A 21070-nucleotide genomic window follows, 5' to 3' on the forward strand; every position below is an offset into this window, starting at 1 on the left:
TTATACTGGAAATTAATCTTCCCAGCAGCTGAGATTACTCCTGTGGCCTCTTCTCGTAGGTTCTAGATTTTTATTCCAAAGATCTCAGCCTAAAATCCAACTGCAGAGGAAGGGTCATATAAGGCCTAAGATGCTTGCTTCCTCTTCCAGACAGACTCTGGGAGAGCCAAGGGTCCAGTCCGGCCCTGTGCACAGGGAAGCCAGGTGCCCCCCTGACCTTGGTGTTTTTCTTTCCAGCGATCCCATGGCATTCTTCTGGGTGTGGTGGGCTCTGATGTGGCCCTGAGGGAGCTGATGAAACTGGCGCCCCGGTACAAGGTGAGCCTGGATCAGATGCCTGAGTGGGGAATCACAGGCTCCCTAGGAGCTGTCCTACCAAGCTCAAGAGCCTCTCTGCCGGCAATGTAGCCAAGCCCAGAGCTGGATGGGGCCCTGCCATCCCACCCCTAGCGAAGTTCAGGCACTGAGCATGAGAGCAATGGTTTGGACTTCTGGGACCCTTTGTCACCACCAGCTCTGACTTGCTCTGTGGCCTTCAGCAAGTTCTTTCCCTTCCTGGTGCCTCAGTTTTTCAATCTGCTCCTCCATGCCATGCAGTCCTGTTTGGAGAACACGTGAGATTACATCATCAAAGCACCTAGAATATGTGGTGGGAAAGAGGCCAAGTAATGATATGCATTATTGTGGCTGCTATAAACAGTAGAATTTAGAAAGGAATTCAAAATTAATGGCTAGAAGCATGGCGTTGGCCCAGTTACATTCCTATTTGAAAAACTCACGGCTGTGAGCTGCCATTTTTAACCACCCTGCAGCCCAACCCTTTCCTAGCTCCAGTTCTCCAACCCAAACAACAGGTCTGACACCCCTCAATCCCTGGTGTTTTGGCAGCTCGGAGTGCATGGATATGCCTTTTTGAACACTAACAATGGCTACATTCTCTCACATCCTGACCTCCGACCCCTGGTAGGTACAGATCTTATTTGCATTGGGATCTTAACTATATGGGATTTGGAGATAGTTCATAAAAACAGTTAAAATAATGAACACACATTGGGCTCCATTTAAGAACCAAATGGGTAATATACGGAAAAAATTTAAGTCATGGTCCCTGTCTTCCAATTGTTTGTAATCTAGCAGGAAAGACAAGGCAAAAATGCATGAACTGATTGATGAATAGTCCAGAGAGCGTGTAATGAAATGTGCAGTTTTCTCTGAAGGACAAGCCACTTATGTTCCTGTCACTGCCTCAGTCACTCCACGCTCCTTTTGGAGCCTGACAGCAGTACCATCAGACCTCGAGGGTCCACCCCAGGGAGTGTGAACATTGAGTTAACAACAAAAATGGCAAGGAAATTCACATGAGAGGTGGGCAGCAGAGCTGTGGCTCCCCCGAGTTTGTCTTGGGATGTGTTCCTGAGTGCCCCTGCCTCCTTCCTGGCTCCCTCCATCCTGATACAAGGGCTTGGGGGCATTTTCACATGCATCCAACTGAAAAACTAATAGCCAAGAAAGAAAGTTGCATCATTTTATCTAAAACGTCTACCTCCTTTTTCGCAACGGGTTTGCCACCAGAACACAGGTGTCATGAAAATCACCACTCAACCTAAACCTAAACGGGAAAGGAAAAGACTCACATCAACATCGTCATCATTGGACACATAGATTCGGGCAAGTCTACCACCACTAGTCATCTGATCTACAAATGTGGTGGGATTGACAAAAGAACTATCAAAAAATTTGAGGAGGCTGCTGAGATGGGAAAGGGCTCCTTCAAGTATGCCTGGGTCTTGGATAAACTGAAAGCTGAACGTGAACGTGGTATCACCATTGATATCTCCTTGTGGAAATTCGAGACCAGCAAGTATTATGTGACCATAATTGATGCCCCAGGACACAGAGACTTTATCAAAAACATGATTACAGGTACATCTCAGGCTGACTGTGCTATCCTGATTGTCGCTGCTGGTGTTGGTGAATTTGAAGCCGGTGTCTCCAAGAATGGGCAGACCCGTGAGCATGCCCTTCTGGCTTATACACTGGGTGTAAAACAACTAATTGTTGGTGTTAACAAGATGGATTCCGCTGAGGCACCCTACAACCAGAAGAGATATGAGGAAATCATTAAGGAAGTCAGCACCTATATTAAGAAAATTGGCTACAACCCTGACACAGTAGCATTTGTGCCAGTTTCTGGTTGGAATGGAGACAACATGCTGGAGCCAAGTGCTAACATGCCTTGGTTCGAGGAATGGAAAGTCACCCGTAAAGATGGGAATGCCAGTGGAACCACACTGCTTGAAGCTCTGGATTACATTCTGCCACCAACTCGTCCAACTGACAAGCCCTTGCGTCTGCCTCTCCAGGACGTCTACAAAATTGGTGGTATTGGTACTGTCCCTGTGGGCCAAGTGGAGACTGGTGTTCTTAAACCTGGCATGGTGGTCACCTTTGCTCCAATGTTACAACTGAAGTAAAGTCTGTTGAAATGCACCATGAAGCTTTGAGTGAGGCTCGTCCTCGGGACAATGTGGGCTTCAATGTCAAGAACGTATCTGTCAAAGATGTTTGTCGTGGCAGTGTGGCTGGTGACAGCAAAAATGACCCACCAATGGAAGCAGCTGGCTTCACAGCTCAGGTGATTATCCTGAACCATCAGGCCAAATCAGTGCTGGATATGCACCTGTGCTGGATTGTCACACAGCTCACATTGCTTGCAAGTTTGCTGAGCTGAAAGAGAAGATAGATTGTTGTTCTGGAAAAGAGCTGGAAGATGGTCCCAAGTTCTTGAAATCTGGTGATGCTGCCATTGTTGATATGGTTCCTGGCAAGCCTGTGTGTGTTGAGAGCTTCTCTGACTCTCCTCCTCTGGGCCGTTTTGCTGTTCGTGATATGAGACAGACGGTTGCTGTGGGTGTCATCAAAGCAGTGGACAAGAAGGAGGCAGGAGCAGACAAGGTCACCAAGTCTGCCCAGGAAGCTCAGAAGGCTAAATGAGTATTATCCCTAATACCTGTCACCCCAGTCTTAATCAGTGCTGGCAGAACGGTCTCAAAACTGTTTGTGTCAATTGGCCATTTAAGTTTAATAGTAAAAGACTGGTTAATGATAACAATGCATCGTAAAACCTTCAGAAGGAAAGGAGAATGTTTTGTGGACCATTTGTTTTTTGTGTGTGTGTGGCAGTTTTAAGTAATTAGTTTTTAAAATCAGTACTTTTTAATGGAAACAACTTGACCAAAAATCTGTCACAGAATTTTGAGACCCATTAAAACAAAAGTTTAATGAGAAAAAAATAAAAAATAAATTTAAAAAAATTAAACGTCTACCTCCAAGGCTAGGGGCTCCCTGCTGCCTCTGGTTGTGGCACTTGGCCACTATTGCTGACAACAATGGCCACACCTCTTAGTGTGAGTATTGGGAGCAGCAGGGGGAGGGTAGTTAGGTCCTACGGAAACCTTAGCCCTTTCCCCTTCCAGTCTCACACTGAATTGAGATGGCAGCTGAAGACAATAGCTAGCAGGGCACCTTTGTGAGAACTTATTAAGGGGCTCATCTGCCCCAGGGGCCATTTGGAGAAACCACCCAAAGCACATGTCGTTCCAGTTTGGTTCAGATAGATAGATACTGAGTGTTCATAAAGCGACTGAGCTACTTAAGACAAACTATAGAGGTTCATAGTAGAGAGATCAGGGCACACTGGAAGCCATGTTGTCTTCCCAATTCAGACTCTATTGGGCAAGCATCTGAATCCACAACGGGCCACCGACTTGTACCAGTGGGTTCTATAGGAGGCAGCCCCGGTGGCAACAAAATGACTCAGCAGGAAAAAAAATGTCAATCATGGAGCTGACTTGTAAAATTAAAGGGCACTGGTCAGAAACTCATCTGTCACCATCTCTATAATCTAGATGAATCAATCTAGATTGATTGAACCAATCAATTAATATCGTGGATCTACTGGGTGACTGATGTTATAACACTCTGAGAATGCTATAAACAAAAGGTAATAGTCTAATTAAGGAAATAAAGTATACACAAATAGACTTACACCAATGAAACAATTAGAGAAAAATACTGTGTAGAGCATTATTACATGACAAACATTACTATGTAAAGCCAACATAATGAGATTCCTAAGGAAAGCACTATCAATTTGTGATAGGTATTAAGGAGAACAATAGTTAAGTTTAAAAAAGAAAAGTAATAGAGGATCTGCCTAGTAACAAACTGAAAGAGGATCAAGAGCCATACTGTTGGCCTGAAATCTTTCCGTCAGAGCTCAAAGTATGAGTAATTATACAAAGTGGAATTATGGTTTTAACAATAGGAGTTAGAGACGATTTTTCAGATATCACCAGAATTAGACAATAGCAATGATGAGGAATATTGCACCTTACTCAAAAGAAAGAGATTCGATGTAAAAGATGGCAGGACAAGGCTGTTTGTCAAGAGCACAGGCATCAGCAAGACCAGGAATGGGAACGTCATCCAAGCATGGGTGAGAAGCATGGGTGAGAAGAAAAAGAAGAATGCAAAAATGATACTGCTGTGGCAGTTACAGTGCAGACCACCCAGATAGGGAAAAAATAAGGGTGACAGTTTCTGGAAAAAAGAAAAAACTGGCAGAAGCATTGATACACAGTGATAGGGGACTTCAAACTTTCAAGCATCTTTGGGGGCCTCATTCTACTAAAAGTAAACCCTCTGATTAATTCTTAATTTACTCTGACAATAAACCATCCTTTTCCTTTTTTGATCTATTATTAAACTAAAGCTGGGAAGTGCCACCAACCTAGTGGCAGATAACTTGATGATAATCTGTCTTGGTATCAGAGAGGGAGGGAGGGAGGGAAGGCAGGGCCAGAAAATAATAACAGTCAAAGACTTGATTAATGGCTCTATGTTGAGCTGGAGGGAGGTCTTTATTAGGCGCTGCAGAATCTGTCTGTCCTTGGCTTTGTCCCATTCAAGAATTCTATCAGCAAGATGAAAGCACAGAAACCAGACGACACAAAGTCTGGAAGGTAGGGATAATACATTAAGGGAGGAAATTTGTATTCAGAAAGTATTCATCTAAACAATGGGCTGAAACTAACAAGATGAATATATTAGAATGCATGGAAAGTTCTGCAAAATAGTCAATGCTCAAGCATAATATTGAAAAGATGTAATTTAACAGTGTGCCACGTGAGGAAGGCCAAGGGCACTTAAGTGACTGAAACTCGATTTGGGCTGTCTGGGCAGTGTAGCTGTCCTGGAAATCCAGCCGAATCAGAGGCAGTAGGCAAAGCCATATGATATTGTGGTCCATGCAGGTCACACGCACACCACACTGGTCAGAACCCCATCTGAAATACTGACGTTCATTCTGGGCACTCCATTCTGAGGGTGACATTGACAATGTAGAGCATATTCAGAGGGAGTTGAGGCATCTGCAACCTGGGAACGTTTAGTTTGGAGAGGTGTAGTCAGGAGTAACGAGCACCTTCAAAAACCTCAACAGTTGTCAGGTGGAAAACGTCCTGTATACCTCCAGGGAAAGAATAAGAACAATGGGTAAAAGTAATGGGGAACCAGATTTCAGCTCTGTATAGGGAAGAGCTTTCTAACGATTAGAGCTGTCCAAACTACGACAAGCTGACTCACAAATTAGGGAGCTCCTCACCATAGGAAATATCCACTCAGAGACCGTGAGACGATCTGTCATAAATGTTGGGAAGGGAAATGCTGCATCAGGTTGGCCCAGATAACCTTAAGGAATCACTGAGATTCTTTGATTTTATGAAAATATCTGTAAGACTTTGGAGAAGAGATGAAACTTGAGCAGGGCCTCGTGTTTAACCTCACATCTTTCTTCCCAACCTGCCCACTCCAGTACAGAGAGGGGAAGAAACTGAAACCCAAACCTAACTACAACAGCGTGGATCTCTCCGAAGTGGAGTGGGAAGACCGAGCCGAAACCGTGAGTAGGGAGAGCAGGAGAAAGAGAAGCCAGTACACAGGCCAGCTGCAGGGCGGTGAGCTCTGGGGCTGCTCTGCTCCTCTCAGTGGAGGCTTTCCAAGCCAAACCAGAAGCAATTTCTGTAATGGGCAATTCTGCCAACAACTATAACAACATAATACTATCTTCCTGGATCTCAGGGAGTGCTGAGGTGGTATGAACCATGTCTATAAGCCACAGAGGTTGAGTTCCAGTGGTGTTTCAGTCTGATTTGGGGGGCGGGGGGGGCAGTCCGTAGCTCATTCTGGAGGAAATTATGTCTCAGTAATATGGCACCATGTTCTCTCATACATCAATGTACTTGGGAGCATTATTTTGGTGAAGGTCTGGAATTATAAGCTAAATGGAACCTAGAATCAGGTCTATACTCCCTCCTGGTATTCTGCTTAAAGGAAAAAGGGAAGAACTAAAAGTATTCCTAGGGATCAACTGCAATCTGGTCAATAAAGCTCAATGCCTTCCACCCTCCAGTGTGAGCCAGGGGACTAATACCATTATCTTTCCTCTTGAAGCTCAGAACAGCCATGATCAATGGGGAAACAGGTTCTCTCTCTATGGATGTGAAGGTTCCACTGGACAAAGGGGTAAGGAGCTTAAAGGAAAGAACCAGGGTCTGGTCCCAGGAAAGCAGCATCCCAGTTGATTGAGGTTTGGGGTAGTGGTAAGGGATTTGAACCTAGCTGAATTAGAGCTCAAGACTTGAGTGCTTGTTGTAGAGAGTATATCAAAGTGTGCATCAACCCCAGAGAAACATCTGACCAAGAAATGATCAGTTCTTTGGAGACTACTGAGCAAAGCAGTAGGTTAGCTCAAGGCATTTACAACTCTTCTTTCTTCCTAATGCTGCCTGCTACTCATCCCTTTTGTTGTTTAAAATGGAAAGAAGGAAAGTGATAGTTAATTTTGCAAACTGTTAACAACTCTTGTTAATCATGTTATATGGGAAGAGGTTAAAAATAATCCACTGTAACTACAGAAGGTCAAGAATCAATACCCTCACTGATGCCATTGCTCTCTTCCCAGATCCATGCATCATTTATAAAAGATCATTTCATCTTCTCATTTAAAAGGTTCCACTGCATTAATGCTGAATTTGCATTGTCCCTTGACATATTTACAAATGTCACCTCCTCCCTCACAACCGCCCCCACCTCCTCCTCTTGTTGCCCATCTGCCTCAGCTAAAAGAACACAGGCATCTGTCTGCAACAATTAGACCCAAGTTCTTCCACAAACACAAACCTCCATGGAAGCCAAACAAGAAAGCACTGGAAAGGGAAAGCAATTCATTGCATTCCCTTTAGACACATGGGCTGAATTTCACTGGGACCAGTATCTGATTTGTGTGACATCTGCCTGCTTTTTATAAGCTCTGGACTGAGAAGGGCCTCTGTTAGGCAAACTGGGCAATATCAGTGATGTCAGGCCAGGAGTGATAGCAGCTTCTTCTCCTGATCCAAAAAAAGTAGAGGTTTCTCCATGCACCTCCACTTTTATCTCAACAGACTTCTGCTTATATGCACAAGGGAGCTCTTCCCTAGCCCAGCCCTGCCAAAGCATTTAAGGTAGCTATAATGAAAATTTTAACATGCACATGGCAGACAGCAACTTCCAGACAAATTGGAGTATGGCTATACTATATCAAATTTAGACCAACTTATGAAGTTGGTACCGTGTGTCTTCCATCCTTTCCTCCCAGTGCCCAGTGTTCTCATGTTGCCTTCATGCTTCTCAGAGCCACCAAGGGAGAGTCCTAACCAGATCCAAACAGTCTGAACCTCTCCTCAAATTTCTTCCTGTCCCTTCGAAATGTGTTCATTGCTGCTAATAAACCACCCAGGTTAAATTGCAATTTAACAAAAGCTTCCTGACATGTGAGTGCTTTAACATAAAGAACTTGAGTGATGCTAATCATGATCATGATGGAGATGTACCTTTCATACCACATAGGTGTTCGTAGTACTGATACTACTATTACTACCAATAATAATAACAGTAGCTAACGTTTATTAGAAACTGGACTCAGCACTTTGTAAGTATTCACTCAACATTCACAACCCTATGAAGTATGTACTATCCTACCCCCATTTTATAGATGAGGAAATTCAGAGAAGCTAAAAACTTGCCCAGTCACCTAGATGATTAATTGCAAAGCCCACATGTGTCTGATTCTACACGACATACCCTTAATCACTAATGTATTAAGCTTTTCTGTAGGAGTGGCCCTGACTTCTCCACTCAATCTCCAGCTTAAAGATTTCCCAGGAGTCTCTTTAGAATTCTGTTTCCATCTTTAAAATTCATTGTCTTCTCTTCTCCCTCTACCTCATTATATCATAACTCAACTCTTTAATCTTTCATCTCTTTACTTCCGTGCTCAGAAGCTGCTGCACCTGCACTGTGTGTGAGGGACATTTTGCTATAAGGCCACTGCAGTGGTATCCAGCCTCTCACTGCTCTGATCTATTATGATGCCCCTCTCCCCGATGTTGCTACATTTTGTTCATTACCGATTGCTCTGTCTGCCCTACATGTCTTCTCTTTTAAGAGTTTTGCAGACTGTCCTGTCGTGTTCTTTCCTGCCAGTCTACCCCAGCCCTCTCAGCTCAGTGGTGTGTCTCACCTCACAAACACTCTTCAGGTCTAAGCCAAGGGAAGCTTTCTTAAAGCATTGTGGGAATATTTGATATCATCCTGGAAGGTGGTGACCTGTTTTGTTGTTTTCTTTAGGGGATTTTACATGAATCCTTACTTCCCATGGATTAATTCAGACCTTTTTCCATCGCCCCTAAATACCAGACAGGCAACTATGTTGGCATTCCCAAGACAGTAGTGGCAACCCAGCAAGATTTAGAGCAGGACTCACAAAGTCAAAAACCTATGGGGCCAGATAGGCCATGTTCAGAAATGTGAGTAAGAGAAACAGACAAGCCTTGGTATTGGGGGTGCTGGGAACTGAAGGGTTCATGTACCATCTAAAGGAGACAGCTAAGAATCCATATTTTTAAATGTTATGCATTTAATTCCAAAAATATTAAAAACACAATATGGACCAAAAGCTAGGATCTCAAACTTGTAAGGAGTCCAGCTTTGGCCTGCAGGTCTCCTATTTGCCATTTTGATACAGGCTGTTTTTCCCAAAATGTGGGCCAGTAAATAGTGTCATAATTTCTAACCCATCAGTAGTATCCTGGTCAGATATCCTGGGACGTATTTAAAAGAAAAAACAGACAATCAAAGTATCCTGGAGCATCTTATCCTGGGCTTTTTAAAAATCATTTTCATGTTGTTTGATAGTTTAGAACAAATAATTAGCAGTGGGGGGAGGAAGAGAGACAGACAGTGTTCTTTACTAGCCTTCAGGTTCTTCCAAGTTAGCCCTGCTGATGGGCATATGGTGTACACACACACACACACACACACACCAGCAACTGGCACAGGCAGTTAGGGCAGCTTTGCCCCATGCTTCTCCACTGGATTCAGGGGGGCAGGATTAGAGTGCTATGTGGCACTTTTTCATTCTCTCTCTCTTAGTCACACACTCACTCACTCACTTGCACACTTTTTTTTTACAGCAAGGGGAGGCAATCTATTAGAGGGGGAGACTGTTCTGACACCTCTTTACTCTCATCTTCCAAACCTCTCCAGTTCTCTCTTTCTGTTTAATGGGGATTCAAGGAAACCCCCACTCCTTCTCTCTTCCTTTTGCCTCAACCTTAAAAGATTATCTCAAAGTTATGATTCCAGTTATGAGGGAGTAGCTTGCAATAGACTAATCCTCCAGCACATGACAACTATACATTTGGACAAAATATAAAAAACAAACATTTAAGGGCATATGAAAGTGACCAAAAGCAGGCAGAAAACAAGGGTTGAAGGGGCTTCAACCCTTGAATCAAGAGAACTACACTGGGTGAAATACACATTTATGTGGGTTTTTTTTTCTGAAGGTCATGCCCCAGGCTGTTTAAATGAAACAGCTGTAATTCAAACAGAAAGGTATAGTTACCATCTTGAAGTATCGGAGAATAGAATTTGGGCTCTCAGAGTGTCTGAACGTGAAGGAAGATATCCTAGAAATGAGGGGTCCATAGGTGGGCTGGCCCTAACATATGTAAACAAACTTCTCTCAAATTCTTGACTGACTTTAAACTACATATATACAGGGGAGAATCTAAGTACCCAGTGGAAAGCAACAGTTGAAGAGCTGAAAATCAGAACAAAGATTCCAACTGCTACCTATGGTAGTGAGGGTAGTTTGGATTCTGAGTCACACCACGGTGAAGAGGTTTGGTAAACACCTCAGGATTTTCTTTGAAAGCACAGAAGAGCTATACTTTAGGAGTAAAGACTATGTCCCAAGACCAGGAGACTCACCTAGACCCAAAGACAAAGTTGAAACAGACCCACCCTAACAAAAATGTAAATCCAAGCCTCCACATGCTCAGAGTGATCAGCCAATTATTTATCTGCTAATTAAAATAGAAATCAACATTCTCCAGAGGAAGACAAAGTATCTACAGCCTATTCTTCAAAATAGCCAGTGTACAATAAAAATTATCAGACACTTGAAGAAACTGGAAAATGTAGCACATAGTTAAGAGAAAAAGCAGTCTTAGAAACTGACCCAGGGATGACCAGCTGTTGGAATTAGAAGGACTTAAAAGCAGGTATGATAAATATGCACAAGGAATTAAAAGAAAAGATGGTCAGAATAAGTGAATCAATGGAGAATTTCAGCAGAGAAATGGTTGGGGTTTGATCAAAGAAGTAAGTCCACTGCAAGTGATATGAATATAGGGTTTTATTCCAGGAGTTCCACATTATGAGACTGTCGTTTCTGGTAGAGAAGTCTGTGAGACTGCTGTCCCTGCATCTAGTGGTGAGCTTGAAGTCATCATAGATCAGTAGGGCCAGCAGTTTGGAAGGAAAGCTGAATGAAACGCAAGGGAAAACAAGAACAAACGGAAACCCATGAGGAAAAATAGGAACCATGAGGACAACTAAAACCCACATCTGTCTCTTACTACCTCCAATCACAGTGGTATGGGTGATCCGCAAGAAAGAGTGCCCTTTACATGGAGCTAGACAATTACCAGGCTCAGATCTCAGGGAAACTGAAGGAAGAGGTCCAGGGGCAGCTGGGGAAGTTTTGATTCTGGTTGCTGCCCCATGCCAAGAAGGTAAGCCAACAGCTCAGAGCAAGCTGCAAGTGCTGGATATGCTGTACTGACCGTTAGCATGTAAAAGGGTTGCTGTTTCCCTTCTGCCTTATAAACCTCATGAAAACTTCTCTTTTGGCCAACCCAAGCTTGGGACCATACAGGGAAGTGAGTCTGGAAGTGTAGTTCCAGCTTAATTAATTTGACACAGTATAAAACTACCACAAGAACCAAGAAGAAAGTCTAAAACTGACAAGTACAATATCTGAAATGAAATTTTTACTGGATGGGCTTATCAGCAGATTGCAGGAAAAAAGGGACAGTGAATTTGGAGACAGATAAATAGAAATTATCCATTCTAAAGATCAAAGAAATTTTTGAAAATAATTATCCCTTGGTTATCTATGGTCTGACATATGTCCTTGGAGTCCCAGAAGAAGGGAGAAGGAATGAAGCAGAAAGTATTTGAAAAAAGAATGCCCCAAATATCTTGAGCATTGTGAAAGACATCACCCAACAGATATAAAGATTTCAGCAAACCCCAAGCAGGATAAAAAGAAAAAGAAGTCACACCTAGGCTCACCATAATACACCTGCTGAAAATCAAAGATATGGGAAAATCTTAAAAGAAGTTAGAGGAAAAACAATAATAGAACGATGGCTGACTTCTCATCAAAAACAATAAAAAAAATTTTTTAATGCCAAAAGAAAAAAAACTGTCAACCCAAAAGTCTATGTATGGGGAAAATATCCTTCCAAAAAGATGTGTATTTAGATATTTTCTTATAAAAAATAGAACAGAGTTGATCACTGTCAGACCTGCACTATTAACAAATGCTTAAGGAAGTTCTTTATGCTGAAGAAAAATGACACAGATGGAAACTCAGGTCTATATGAGGAAACAAACAGCTCTGGAAATGGTAAATGTGCACATTAATATGACTTTTTTTTAACTGCTCAAAAAACCAACTATGTTAGGCAAAAATTTTGACCTTGTATTGAAGGGTGTATAACATACACAAGTGGAAGATACATGGCAACAATAGCACATGGTGGGGTTATCCCAAGAATGTAAGGCTAATCTGACATTCAAAAAAGTCAATCAGGAAAAAAAAAAAAAAAGCCAATCAGGGTAATTCATTACATTAACAGAATAAGAGAGAAACACCATATGGTCATCTCAATAGATGCTGAAAAAGCATTTGACAAAATTTAACTGGAAACAAAAGGAAACTTCTTCAATCTGATAAAAGGCATTTATGAAAAGGCTAACTTTAAATGATGGAATATTAAACATTTTTTCCCTTAAAGTGTGAACAAGGGAAGGATATCTGCTTTCTCCACCTCTGTTCAACACTGCACTGGACCCTGCCAGGATCTGTCCTTGCCATAAGGCAAGGAAACAAAATAAAAGGCACAAAAATCAGAAAGGAAGAGGTAAAACTGTCTGGATTCACAGACGAGATGATTGTTTACATAGAAAATTCTAAGAATCTGCAAAGCAACTACTAGAACTAACAGGTAAATTTAGCAGGTTGACAGAACACGAGGTCAATGCTATAAAAATCAATTGTATTTTATATATATGTGTATATATATATATATATATATATATATATATACACACACACACATATATACATATATATTTATTTCCGATTGTCCAATACTATAAAAATCAATTGTATTATTTAGTTATTTAGTTATTTATTTCCAATTGTCAGCAAACAATTGGAAATAAATTATTTTCAAGTACCAATTTCAATAGCATCAAACAACATAAAATACTTAGGAATAAATTGAACGAAGTGGTAAATGGCCTCTACACTGAAAACTACATAATGCTGCAGAAAGAATGTCAAAAAAATTAAATGAATAAAAAGATATAACCATGTTTACATGTTTACATGTAAACATGTAACATGTTTACATGTTTACATGTTTACATGTAACCATGTTTACAAGTTGTTATCAATATTGCCATACCATCCATTCTCCCCAAACTGATCTGTGAATCCAACATAATCCCAATCAAAATTTGAATGGACTGCAGGAGACAGTGATTCTAAAATTTATATGAGGACCTAAAATGCCCAAACAACCTTGAAAAATGAGAACAAATTTGGATGATTTGTACTACATGATTTCAAAACTGACTATAAAGCTACAGTAGCCAAGCAGGGGTATTGACACAAGAATAGATAAAGGGATAGAGAATCTGGAAATAAACTCTCATGTTTAGCAACTGATTTTCAACAAAGACAGCTTGTCAAATCAATGAAGAAAGGAAAATCTTTTTAACAAGTGGTGCTAGAACTACTGAAAAAATGTATGAAAAAAAAAAACAGTGAGCCATATCTCACACCACATAGAAAAGTTAGAGATGGATCATAGTCTTCAAGGTAAGCTAAAACTGTAAGTCTTCTATAAGAAAACACAGGAGAAAATCTTTACAACCTGAAGTTATCCGACGATTTCTTAGACAAAACACCAAGAGCACCAAACATAAAATAAAATTTGATACACTGGACTTCATCAAAAGCAGGAAGTTCTGCTCATTGAAAGACACCATTAAGAAAATGAAAAAGTAAGGCCCAGACTGTGTGCAGAATACATAAAGAGCCCCTACAGATTGTTAACAAGAACGCTAACAACCCAATTTTAAAAAATGGGCAAAATACTTGAGCATTCACAAATGAAGATATACACATGACCAATAAGCACATGAAAACATGCTTTGTCAATCATCGAGGAAATGCAAACTCAAACTGCAATCAGATTCCGTTCCATACGCTCCGCTAAAATTTAAGGGACTGACCAATGAGTGTAAAGGCAAGCTCGTGTCCCACACATCGGAGTTCTACTCGGCAAAAGAAGGAAACACACTGCCGACACACGCAACAACACAGACGGATCTTAAAGACGTTATGTTGTGCAAAAGAAGCCAGACCCAAAGGAGCACACACCGTGAGAACAGGCAAACCTAATCTAAGGTGGTAGAATTCAGAAGAGTTCACCCTTGGAGGAGGCGTGGGGATGGACTGGAAGGAGGCAAAGAGATTTTAGAGGAGGCAAACACTCCATATCTTGATTGGGGAGGTAACTACATGGCTGTATACATTTACCAAAACTACTGGAAGAATACACTGAAGATCTGTGCATTTTGCCTTTTTTCTTTAATAAGTAAAAAAAAGGAAAAATTAAAAAGATGATCTCCAGTTCGGACACTCAAGCCAGCCCCACATTGGAACACAGGGCGCCCAAGGTCCTGACAGCCCCGCTGGCTCCTGACTGCCCGGGGACGCTGGGAGGGAGGGACACTGCAGAGAGGACCTGACCGGGGCACGGGAGGCAGGAGGGCAGACTGTGGGATGAGGCCAGTGCTGGAGAACAGTTCATTCGGGCTTGGTCTAAAACTGGTTTCCTATAGAAACAAACCCTTTTGTGCCACCCCACTCCTGCTGTGTCCCCTTCTGACATGTTCCTCTCATTTCCAAACTGAAAGAGAAGCCAGAAGAAGTGAAGGGAATAAGAACAACCTGTGGCTTTCCCAAAGGCGTACACAGACAGGACGACCCACAGAGCCTCAGAGCCCAGAGCAAATCCTGCTCTTCCCCAGACCCACCCCCATCCATGGGAAACACCCTCACAGCCTCACAGCCACCTTAGGCCCCGCACGGGTGCTGCTGTTAGTTCTGCCTTACAAACGAGCACTCCAGTGCTCAGAGAAGCAAAGCAGCTCAGCCAAGAGCACACAGCCTGTAAGAGGCGAGCTGGCCTTCAATCCACGTCTGCCTGGTGCCCAGCCCCCGCTGTGCCCTCCCCGATGCCCTCACTTACACAGACTCAACAGAAGCCCCAAACATGGCAGCTTTGCAAAGAAAAAGAAGGTGTGATGTGGCGCTGGGAGGGGTTTCATGGAGGGACCGGTGGCCCCCCCAGCTCTATTCCAGAAAGGGGGAGGTTGTAGGCGGGTTACACACCAGCTGGCAGCCTCCTCTCGGGTGTCCATGCCATCCTGCACAGCCCAATACAGTAGCCACGAGCCACGCTGACTATCTAAATTTCAATGTATATTAACTCAGTTAACTAAAACGTAAAGCTTCGGGTCCTCGGTCGCGCATTTCAAGTGATAGCCACACGGGGCTAGCGGCCAGTTTCTAGGGCAGCACAGGGGCAGACGTTGGTCCCTTCTTCAGGCAGCCCCCGTGGCCGCAGCTTCCTGGGCCTGGCGGTGGTCCTGCCTATGGCATCCACCATAGGTGAGGCATGTCCGTGGTGGTCGGAAGTGAGGGGTCGGAGGTGAGGGAAGAGGCCCAGAGGCGACGAAACCCCAAGGCACTGGGTGAGGAGGTAGGTGGCCTGGTCAGGCGCTCCTCTCTCCAGCAAACACCCTTTTCTTTCTTTCTTTTAGAAGAGAGTTCTTTTCCTGACCAACGATTACTTCTTCACAGACATCAGTGACACACCTTTCAGGTGAGGGGCCCACGTTTTGTATGGAAGGGGGAGGGTGGTTGGAACACAAATACCAACAACTCAGGGCAGAACTTTCAGGTCTGGGGAATGAATTTACCCATTGGCAATTTTTGTGGTAACAGAAAAAACCCCAGGTTTTCCTTCAAGAAACTCAAGGTCTAGAAACTCGAGGTCTAGACCTGCTTTGCCAGTGAATCCTAATGTGCAGGTGTGGAGCCGGACTGCCTGGGTTGGGTCCCATCCCCACCTCTAGCAGGCTGTGCGACCTTAGTCAAGTTACTCAACTGCACTTCGCCTTGGATTCTTGCTTGTAAAAGGAGGCTAAAAATAGTAGCTCTTTCTTTATGGTTGGTGAGGATAAAGGACATAATCCACTTAAAGATCTTAAAGCAATGCAGTGTAAGCGATGGCAAGATGAAAGAATGAATTTGAAAATGTCTTAGGTTCCTTCCAACTGTATTCAATTTGAGGCATTATACAGATTAGGGAACAAATATCCTTTATCTTTGAATTACCTCATTTCTCAATAAAGTGTGGTGCTCAGCCTAGATAGCTCATTAGAATACCTGAGGAATTTTGCAAAATTGCCAATGCCCCAAACCAGTAGACTCAGAATTTCTGGGATGGGGCCCCAGCACTAGTATCTTTTAGAGCTCCGCAAGTAATTCAGATATTCAGCGAATATTAAAAGCAGTATTCTACCAGGAGAGAGAGGAAGGCATCATGGGGTTCACCAGGCAGGAAAAGACTCTCCTATTTGTGCGACTCAAACCTCTCTACAATTCAGGAGGTCCCTGAGACGTTTGGGATGAATCTTGACTAAAATGGGAGCCGAGGGGGCTCCTGGCCTATAGAACGTACAGGGTCCTTCTCAGGAACGATGAAAATAATAGAACAGTTTTAGAGGGGACAACCTGCAAGGCCAGGGGCAAAACCGGGGGGCTTGGCATGCAGGCCACTTGTTGGTGCAGAAAGCTCACAAACTTCAAGTCACTGTAGGGAAGGAGATGGGCTGGGCGCTGCTTGGCCCTTGCTCTTGCTGAGCATGTGCGTTCTCTGTTCTTCCCACAGCCTGGGAGTGGTGCTGTCCCGGGGCCATGGAGAATACGTCCTCCTGGGGAACACATCTGTGGAAGACGGTGGGTCTGTGCCAAGTACTGATGGGCAGTGTAGAGGGAAACATAGATTCTCCTGGGACACCGAGCAGGGCCAACCCGGGGCAGAACCAGAGCCTCCCAGGTCCCAGATTTGAGAGCAGACTCTCAGAGCGGGACTGCCCGGCAAGGAGGGGTCTGTGTGGTCTGCAGGATCTGCCAGTCAGTTGTCAAAGCCGTCAAAGCCTAGGACTTGCCATCGTGGAAAGCTTTGCTGGACCAGAGGAGGTGGGCTCTAGGGGATGTGTTTCTCTGCACAAAGCTGAACTTCACCTCTCAGAAGGCATGACAGAGGAGGCAGGGAAGAGCAAACGAGCAAATCTGCAGGAGCTGGCTAGGACTGCCACATCAAAGCACCCCAGACTGCTGGGCTTAAACACCAGAAATATGTTCTCTTGCAGTTCTGGAGGCCGTGCCCCCTCCGAAGCCTCCAGGGCAGGATCCTTCCTGGCCTCGCCAGTTCCTGGTAGCCCCAGGCATTCCTTGACTTGCAGCTTCTGTCCTCATCACAGGGTTTCTCCCGCTGTGGGTCTCAAATTTAACCTTGCAGAAGGACACCAGGCATACTGGGTTGGGGCCCACCCTAACGGCTTCATCTTCACTTGACTACATCTGCCAAGACCCTATTTCCAAATAGGGTCACATTCACAAGGACTGAGGTTCATACTTCAACATATCTTTTTGGGGGACACAACTCAACCCATAGCGGGGAGCTTACGGGACATGAACTGAGAGGGGCCGTGAGAAACCGGGGGAAGAGTGGGAGAAGGGCCCCACCCTCCCTAACCCAGCCTGTTCTTGACTTCCGGCTGCCTGAGCACCTTGAGAGCACAAAACCAATATCTGGAGCTCAGGGATGTCTCAGGAAGTCTTGGGACGGTGTGGCCACAGTTCTGTCTAATGGCCACATTCTGTCCTTTCTTCCTTTATCGTCTCTTGAGTGCATCTCATGTGTCCATCTCTCTGCCACCACCCTAGTCATTGTCACCTCTCTCCTGAACAATCACAGCTGATCTCCCCGCCTCTCCCTTCCTGTAAATCTCTGCCAGAGGAACCTATCCAGAAATGCCAGATCAGATTGTGTCACTGCTAAAGGACCTTCAGTGGCCTTCTGGATTTTTTTTTTTTTTTTTTGGTCATTTCTCCAGGCACTAAGCTTCAGAGTCTTCCCATGTGCTGTGCTCTCCCCTGAAATGCTCTCCTCTCCAGGGCCCACCCTCTTATCCCAGCTAACTTGGACCCACTCTTCACATCCTGATGTAGATGTCACTTTTTTGGGAGCTGTCCCTGGCAGACCCCCTGTGCCCAGCCACATGCTACCATGTGACCCCTGCATTCGCCCTTTCAGAACACACGTCCGTGATGTTGGACCTCTCTCCTTCTCTGTCTTCCACTGTCCCCAAAATGACCAAACTCCCTGGGCCTCCCTGGTGCTTTCTTGAGGACTGAGTAGGTGCTCAGTAGGGCATTTGTTCCTTCACTCATTCAATCCACACACATGCAGTGAGCACACAGTTAGTGTAGGTGTAGCATGAGGCTACAGAGATTACACAAAACATACATGGCCTGTCTCTGGGTTTTTCTTTTGACGGGCCATTTAGCTCAGTTGGGTACAATGAAGCCAATGAAGCCAAAACCACTAGTTTCAAAGTATTAGCTCCTTTCAGAGAGATCCTAATAGGTGGGATTTGGACATGAGGCAATGGGAAGAAAAAGCCTTTCAGGAAGCAGGAGCAACATGGACAAAGGCATGGTCTGTACAAACCCAGCACCAGCCTATCGGTTGAGTCCCTACTCTGAGCTGAGAATGAGGAAGAATAAAACAGCCCTTCCCTGGAGAAGCTTCCTGGCAGTTGTTTGTAAGCATTTCAGGTGCATATCCTCACAACAGTGACTGAGCATCGTACTGAGTGTGAGCTTTGGTTTCAGGCCTGCACGACTTGCTTCACCCAGATCTGACCCTGGCCAGTGATTGGTAAGTGGGAAAGTTGCTGTACACGAGGAGTAGAGAATGGGAGGGAGAAAGATGGAATTTTCTTGAGGTGACATTGACTTTCCTGGGCTCCAGGATCTACTGCATCACAGATATCGACCCTGACCACCGAAAGCTCAGCCAGCTGGAAGCCATGGTCCGCTTCCTGACTGGGGAGGACCCGGATCTAGAGTGTAAGTGCCGGCCCTGCTCATGGAGGGCTCCCTTTTCTTTTCTTTTTTCTTCTTTTCTCTTTTCTCCTTTCCTTTCCTTTTTTTTCAAAATTTAACTAGATATGAGTTTTAATATGACACTTATCAAAAATTGTATAAACAAATTTAAAGTGAAATCAGAAAAAATTACACTAACCTTGATGGGTAAGGTCTCGATGCGTTTTGTTTAAGTGCTTAATTACTGACATTTTATTATTATTATCATTATCAACCTTTTTTATTCAAGCATAATTAATATACAGTGTTCTATTAGTTTCAAGTGTACAGTATAGTGATTCAGCAATTCTATTCATTACTCAGTGCTCATCACAATAAGTGTACTCTTAATCTCCATCACCTGTTTCCCCCATCCTCCCACCCACTTCCCCTCTGGTAACCATCAGTTTGTTCTCTGTAGTTAAGAGTCTGTTTTTCGTCTGTCTTTTTTTGTTTGTTTGTTTGTTTTGTTTCTTAAATTCCACATATGAGTGAAATCATATGGTGTTTGTCTTTCTTTGACTGACTTATTTCACTTAGCACTATACTCTCTAGATCCAGCCGTGTTGTTGCACATGGCAAGATTTCACTCTTCTTCAATGGCTGAGCCACTGAGGAACTTACTGCCAAGTAGCTTTATCCCTCAAACTCACCCATGGTTTAGGGAGATTTTCAAAGAAAAAGGCAGAGCCAGCCTCACTCTGGGGCCAAGAAGTTGCCTGTGTTCCTGGCACTGTGGCAGCATGAGTGTATCCCCATGTCAGGGACCAGGATCACTTTGAGTGTCTTCCACCTGAGCACCAGTAGGGCTCCAAAGAGACACACAGTGTAAAGGCATCAGCCTGCCCATAGATCTGTCCCTACCACCACCTAGCAGTGGGCCCCAAGCCAGTAGCTGGTGCTCTGTACCCCACAGTCCTCATCTCAGCAAAGGAGAGTATTCCACCGGGTGGTGTCTTGTAGCCTGTGGTCTGTGAGTGTTTTCCAGTGCCTGGTTCTCAGGCTAACCTTAAATTTCCCAACACAGGTGCAGGTGGTGAAATCACAGGGCCTCGCCCTCAGCAGGGTCCCTCTTCTTCCTCTTCAGAAGAGAAACAGGTCATGCTGATACATAAGTGTCACTCCCAAGGAAGACTTTGCCTCCCATGCTGGCCCAACAGGGCACTCATTTGTGCATTCATTCATTCATTCCATCAGTAAATCTGTACTGAGCACGTACTCTGTGCCAGGCCTGAGGTAGGCACTGAAGCTACAGAGATGGGCCAAACAGACGAGACCCTTACTCTCAGGGAGTTCGTAATCTAGTGGGGAAACCACACAATAAAGACTCAAGCATGTGCGTGTAGATGGAGGGTATTCCAAATTTTGGTAAGTGCCATGAACAGGATGCTGTATGGGATCCTTTATAGTGCCTAACTCTGTCAGACCATGTTACTTATGCTGAGGATGAAAAAGAGCCACCCAAGTGCCTTCATAGGTACAGGATCTGCTTTGGGGGTGATGGAAATTGTGCACCTGGACAGAGGTGATGACTGCACATCACTGTGAATGTACTCAGTGCCACTGATTTGTATACTTCATTTTTTAAAAGATTTTATTTATTTATTTGACAGAGAGAGAGATAGTGAAAGCAGGAACACAAGCAGGGGGCATGGAAGAGGGAGAAGCAGGCTTCCCGCTGAGCAGGGAGCCCGATGTGGGGCTCGATCCCAGGACCCTGGGATCATGACCTGAGCCGAAGGCAGACATTTAACGACTGAGCCACTCAGGTGCCCCTGATTTGTATACTTTAAATTGGTTGATTTTGTTACCTAGATCTCACCTCAGTAAAAGTAAATACTTTTTTTTAAAAAAGAGAGAGGGAGGAGGGGGGGAAGATGGTGGAGGAGTAAGGGACCCTATTTCAACTGGTCCCCGGAATTGAGCTGGATATCTACCAGACCACTCTGAGCACCCACGAAACCAGCCTGAGATGTAAGAAGATCTGGATCTCTACAAACAGAATATCGCAGGCAGTTGGTTTTGAGGTACGAAGCGGAGAGCCGTGATTCCGTGGGCAGATATCAGAGGATAAATGGCAGCGGGAGGGTGCCTGGC

At 44.2% G+C, this 21070-nt stretch overlaps 1 protein-coding gene and 1 pseudogene across 1 annotated transcript in view; both read left to right on the plus strand.

Annotated features, from left to right (window-relative positions):
- The window catches only part of CACNA2D4 (calcium voltage-gated channel auxiliary subunit alpha2delta 4), a 123528-nt gene that overhangs the window by 37560 nt on the left and 64898 nt on the right, over window positions 1–21070 (plus strand). Inside the window, exons 15-22 of the mRNA XM_032390745.1 lie at window positions 238–318; window positions 889–963; window positions 5876–5962; window positions 6514–6585; window positions 15577–15638; window positions 16710–16777; window positions 18722–18767; window positions 18861–18958. Coding sequence (XP_032246636.1) covers window positions 238–318; window positions 889–963; window positions 5876–5962; window positions 6514–6585; window positions 15577–15638; window positions 16710–16777; window positions 18722–18767; window positions 18861–18958 — 589 coding nt within the window. The remainder of the gene's footprint in view (window positions 1–237; window positions 319–888; window positions 964–5875; window positions 5963–6513; window positions 6586–15576; window positions 15639–16709; window positions 16778–18721; window positions 18768–18860; window positions 18959–21070) is intronic.
- LOC116623685 lies at window positions 1102–2994 on the plus strand (annotated as a pseudogene).

Source organism: Phoca vitulina, unplaced genomic scaffold (assembly GCF_004348235.1).
Source record: "Phoca vitulina isolate PV1807 unplaced genomic scaffold, GSC_HSeal_1.0 scaffold59, whole genome shotgun sequence".
Classification (NCBI taxonomy): Eukaryota; Metazoa; Chordata; class Mammalia; order Carnivora; family Phocidae; genus Phoca; species Phoca vitulina.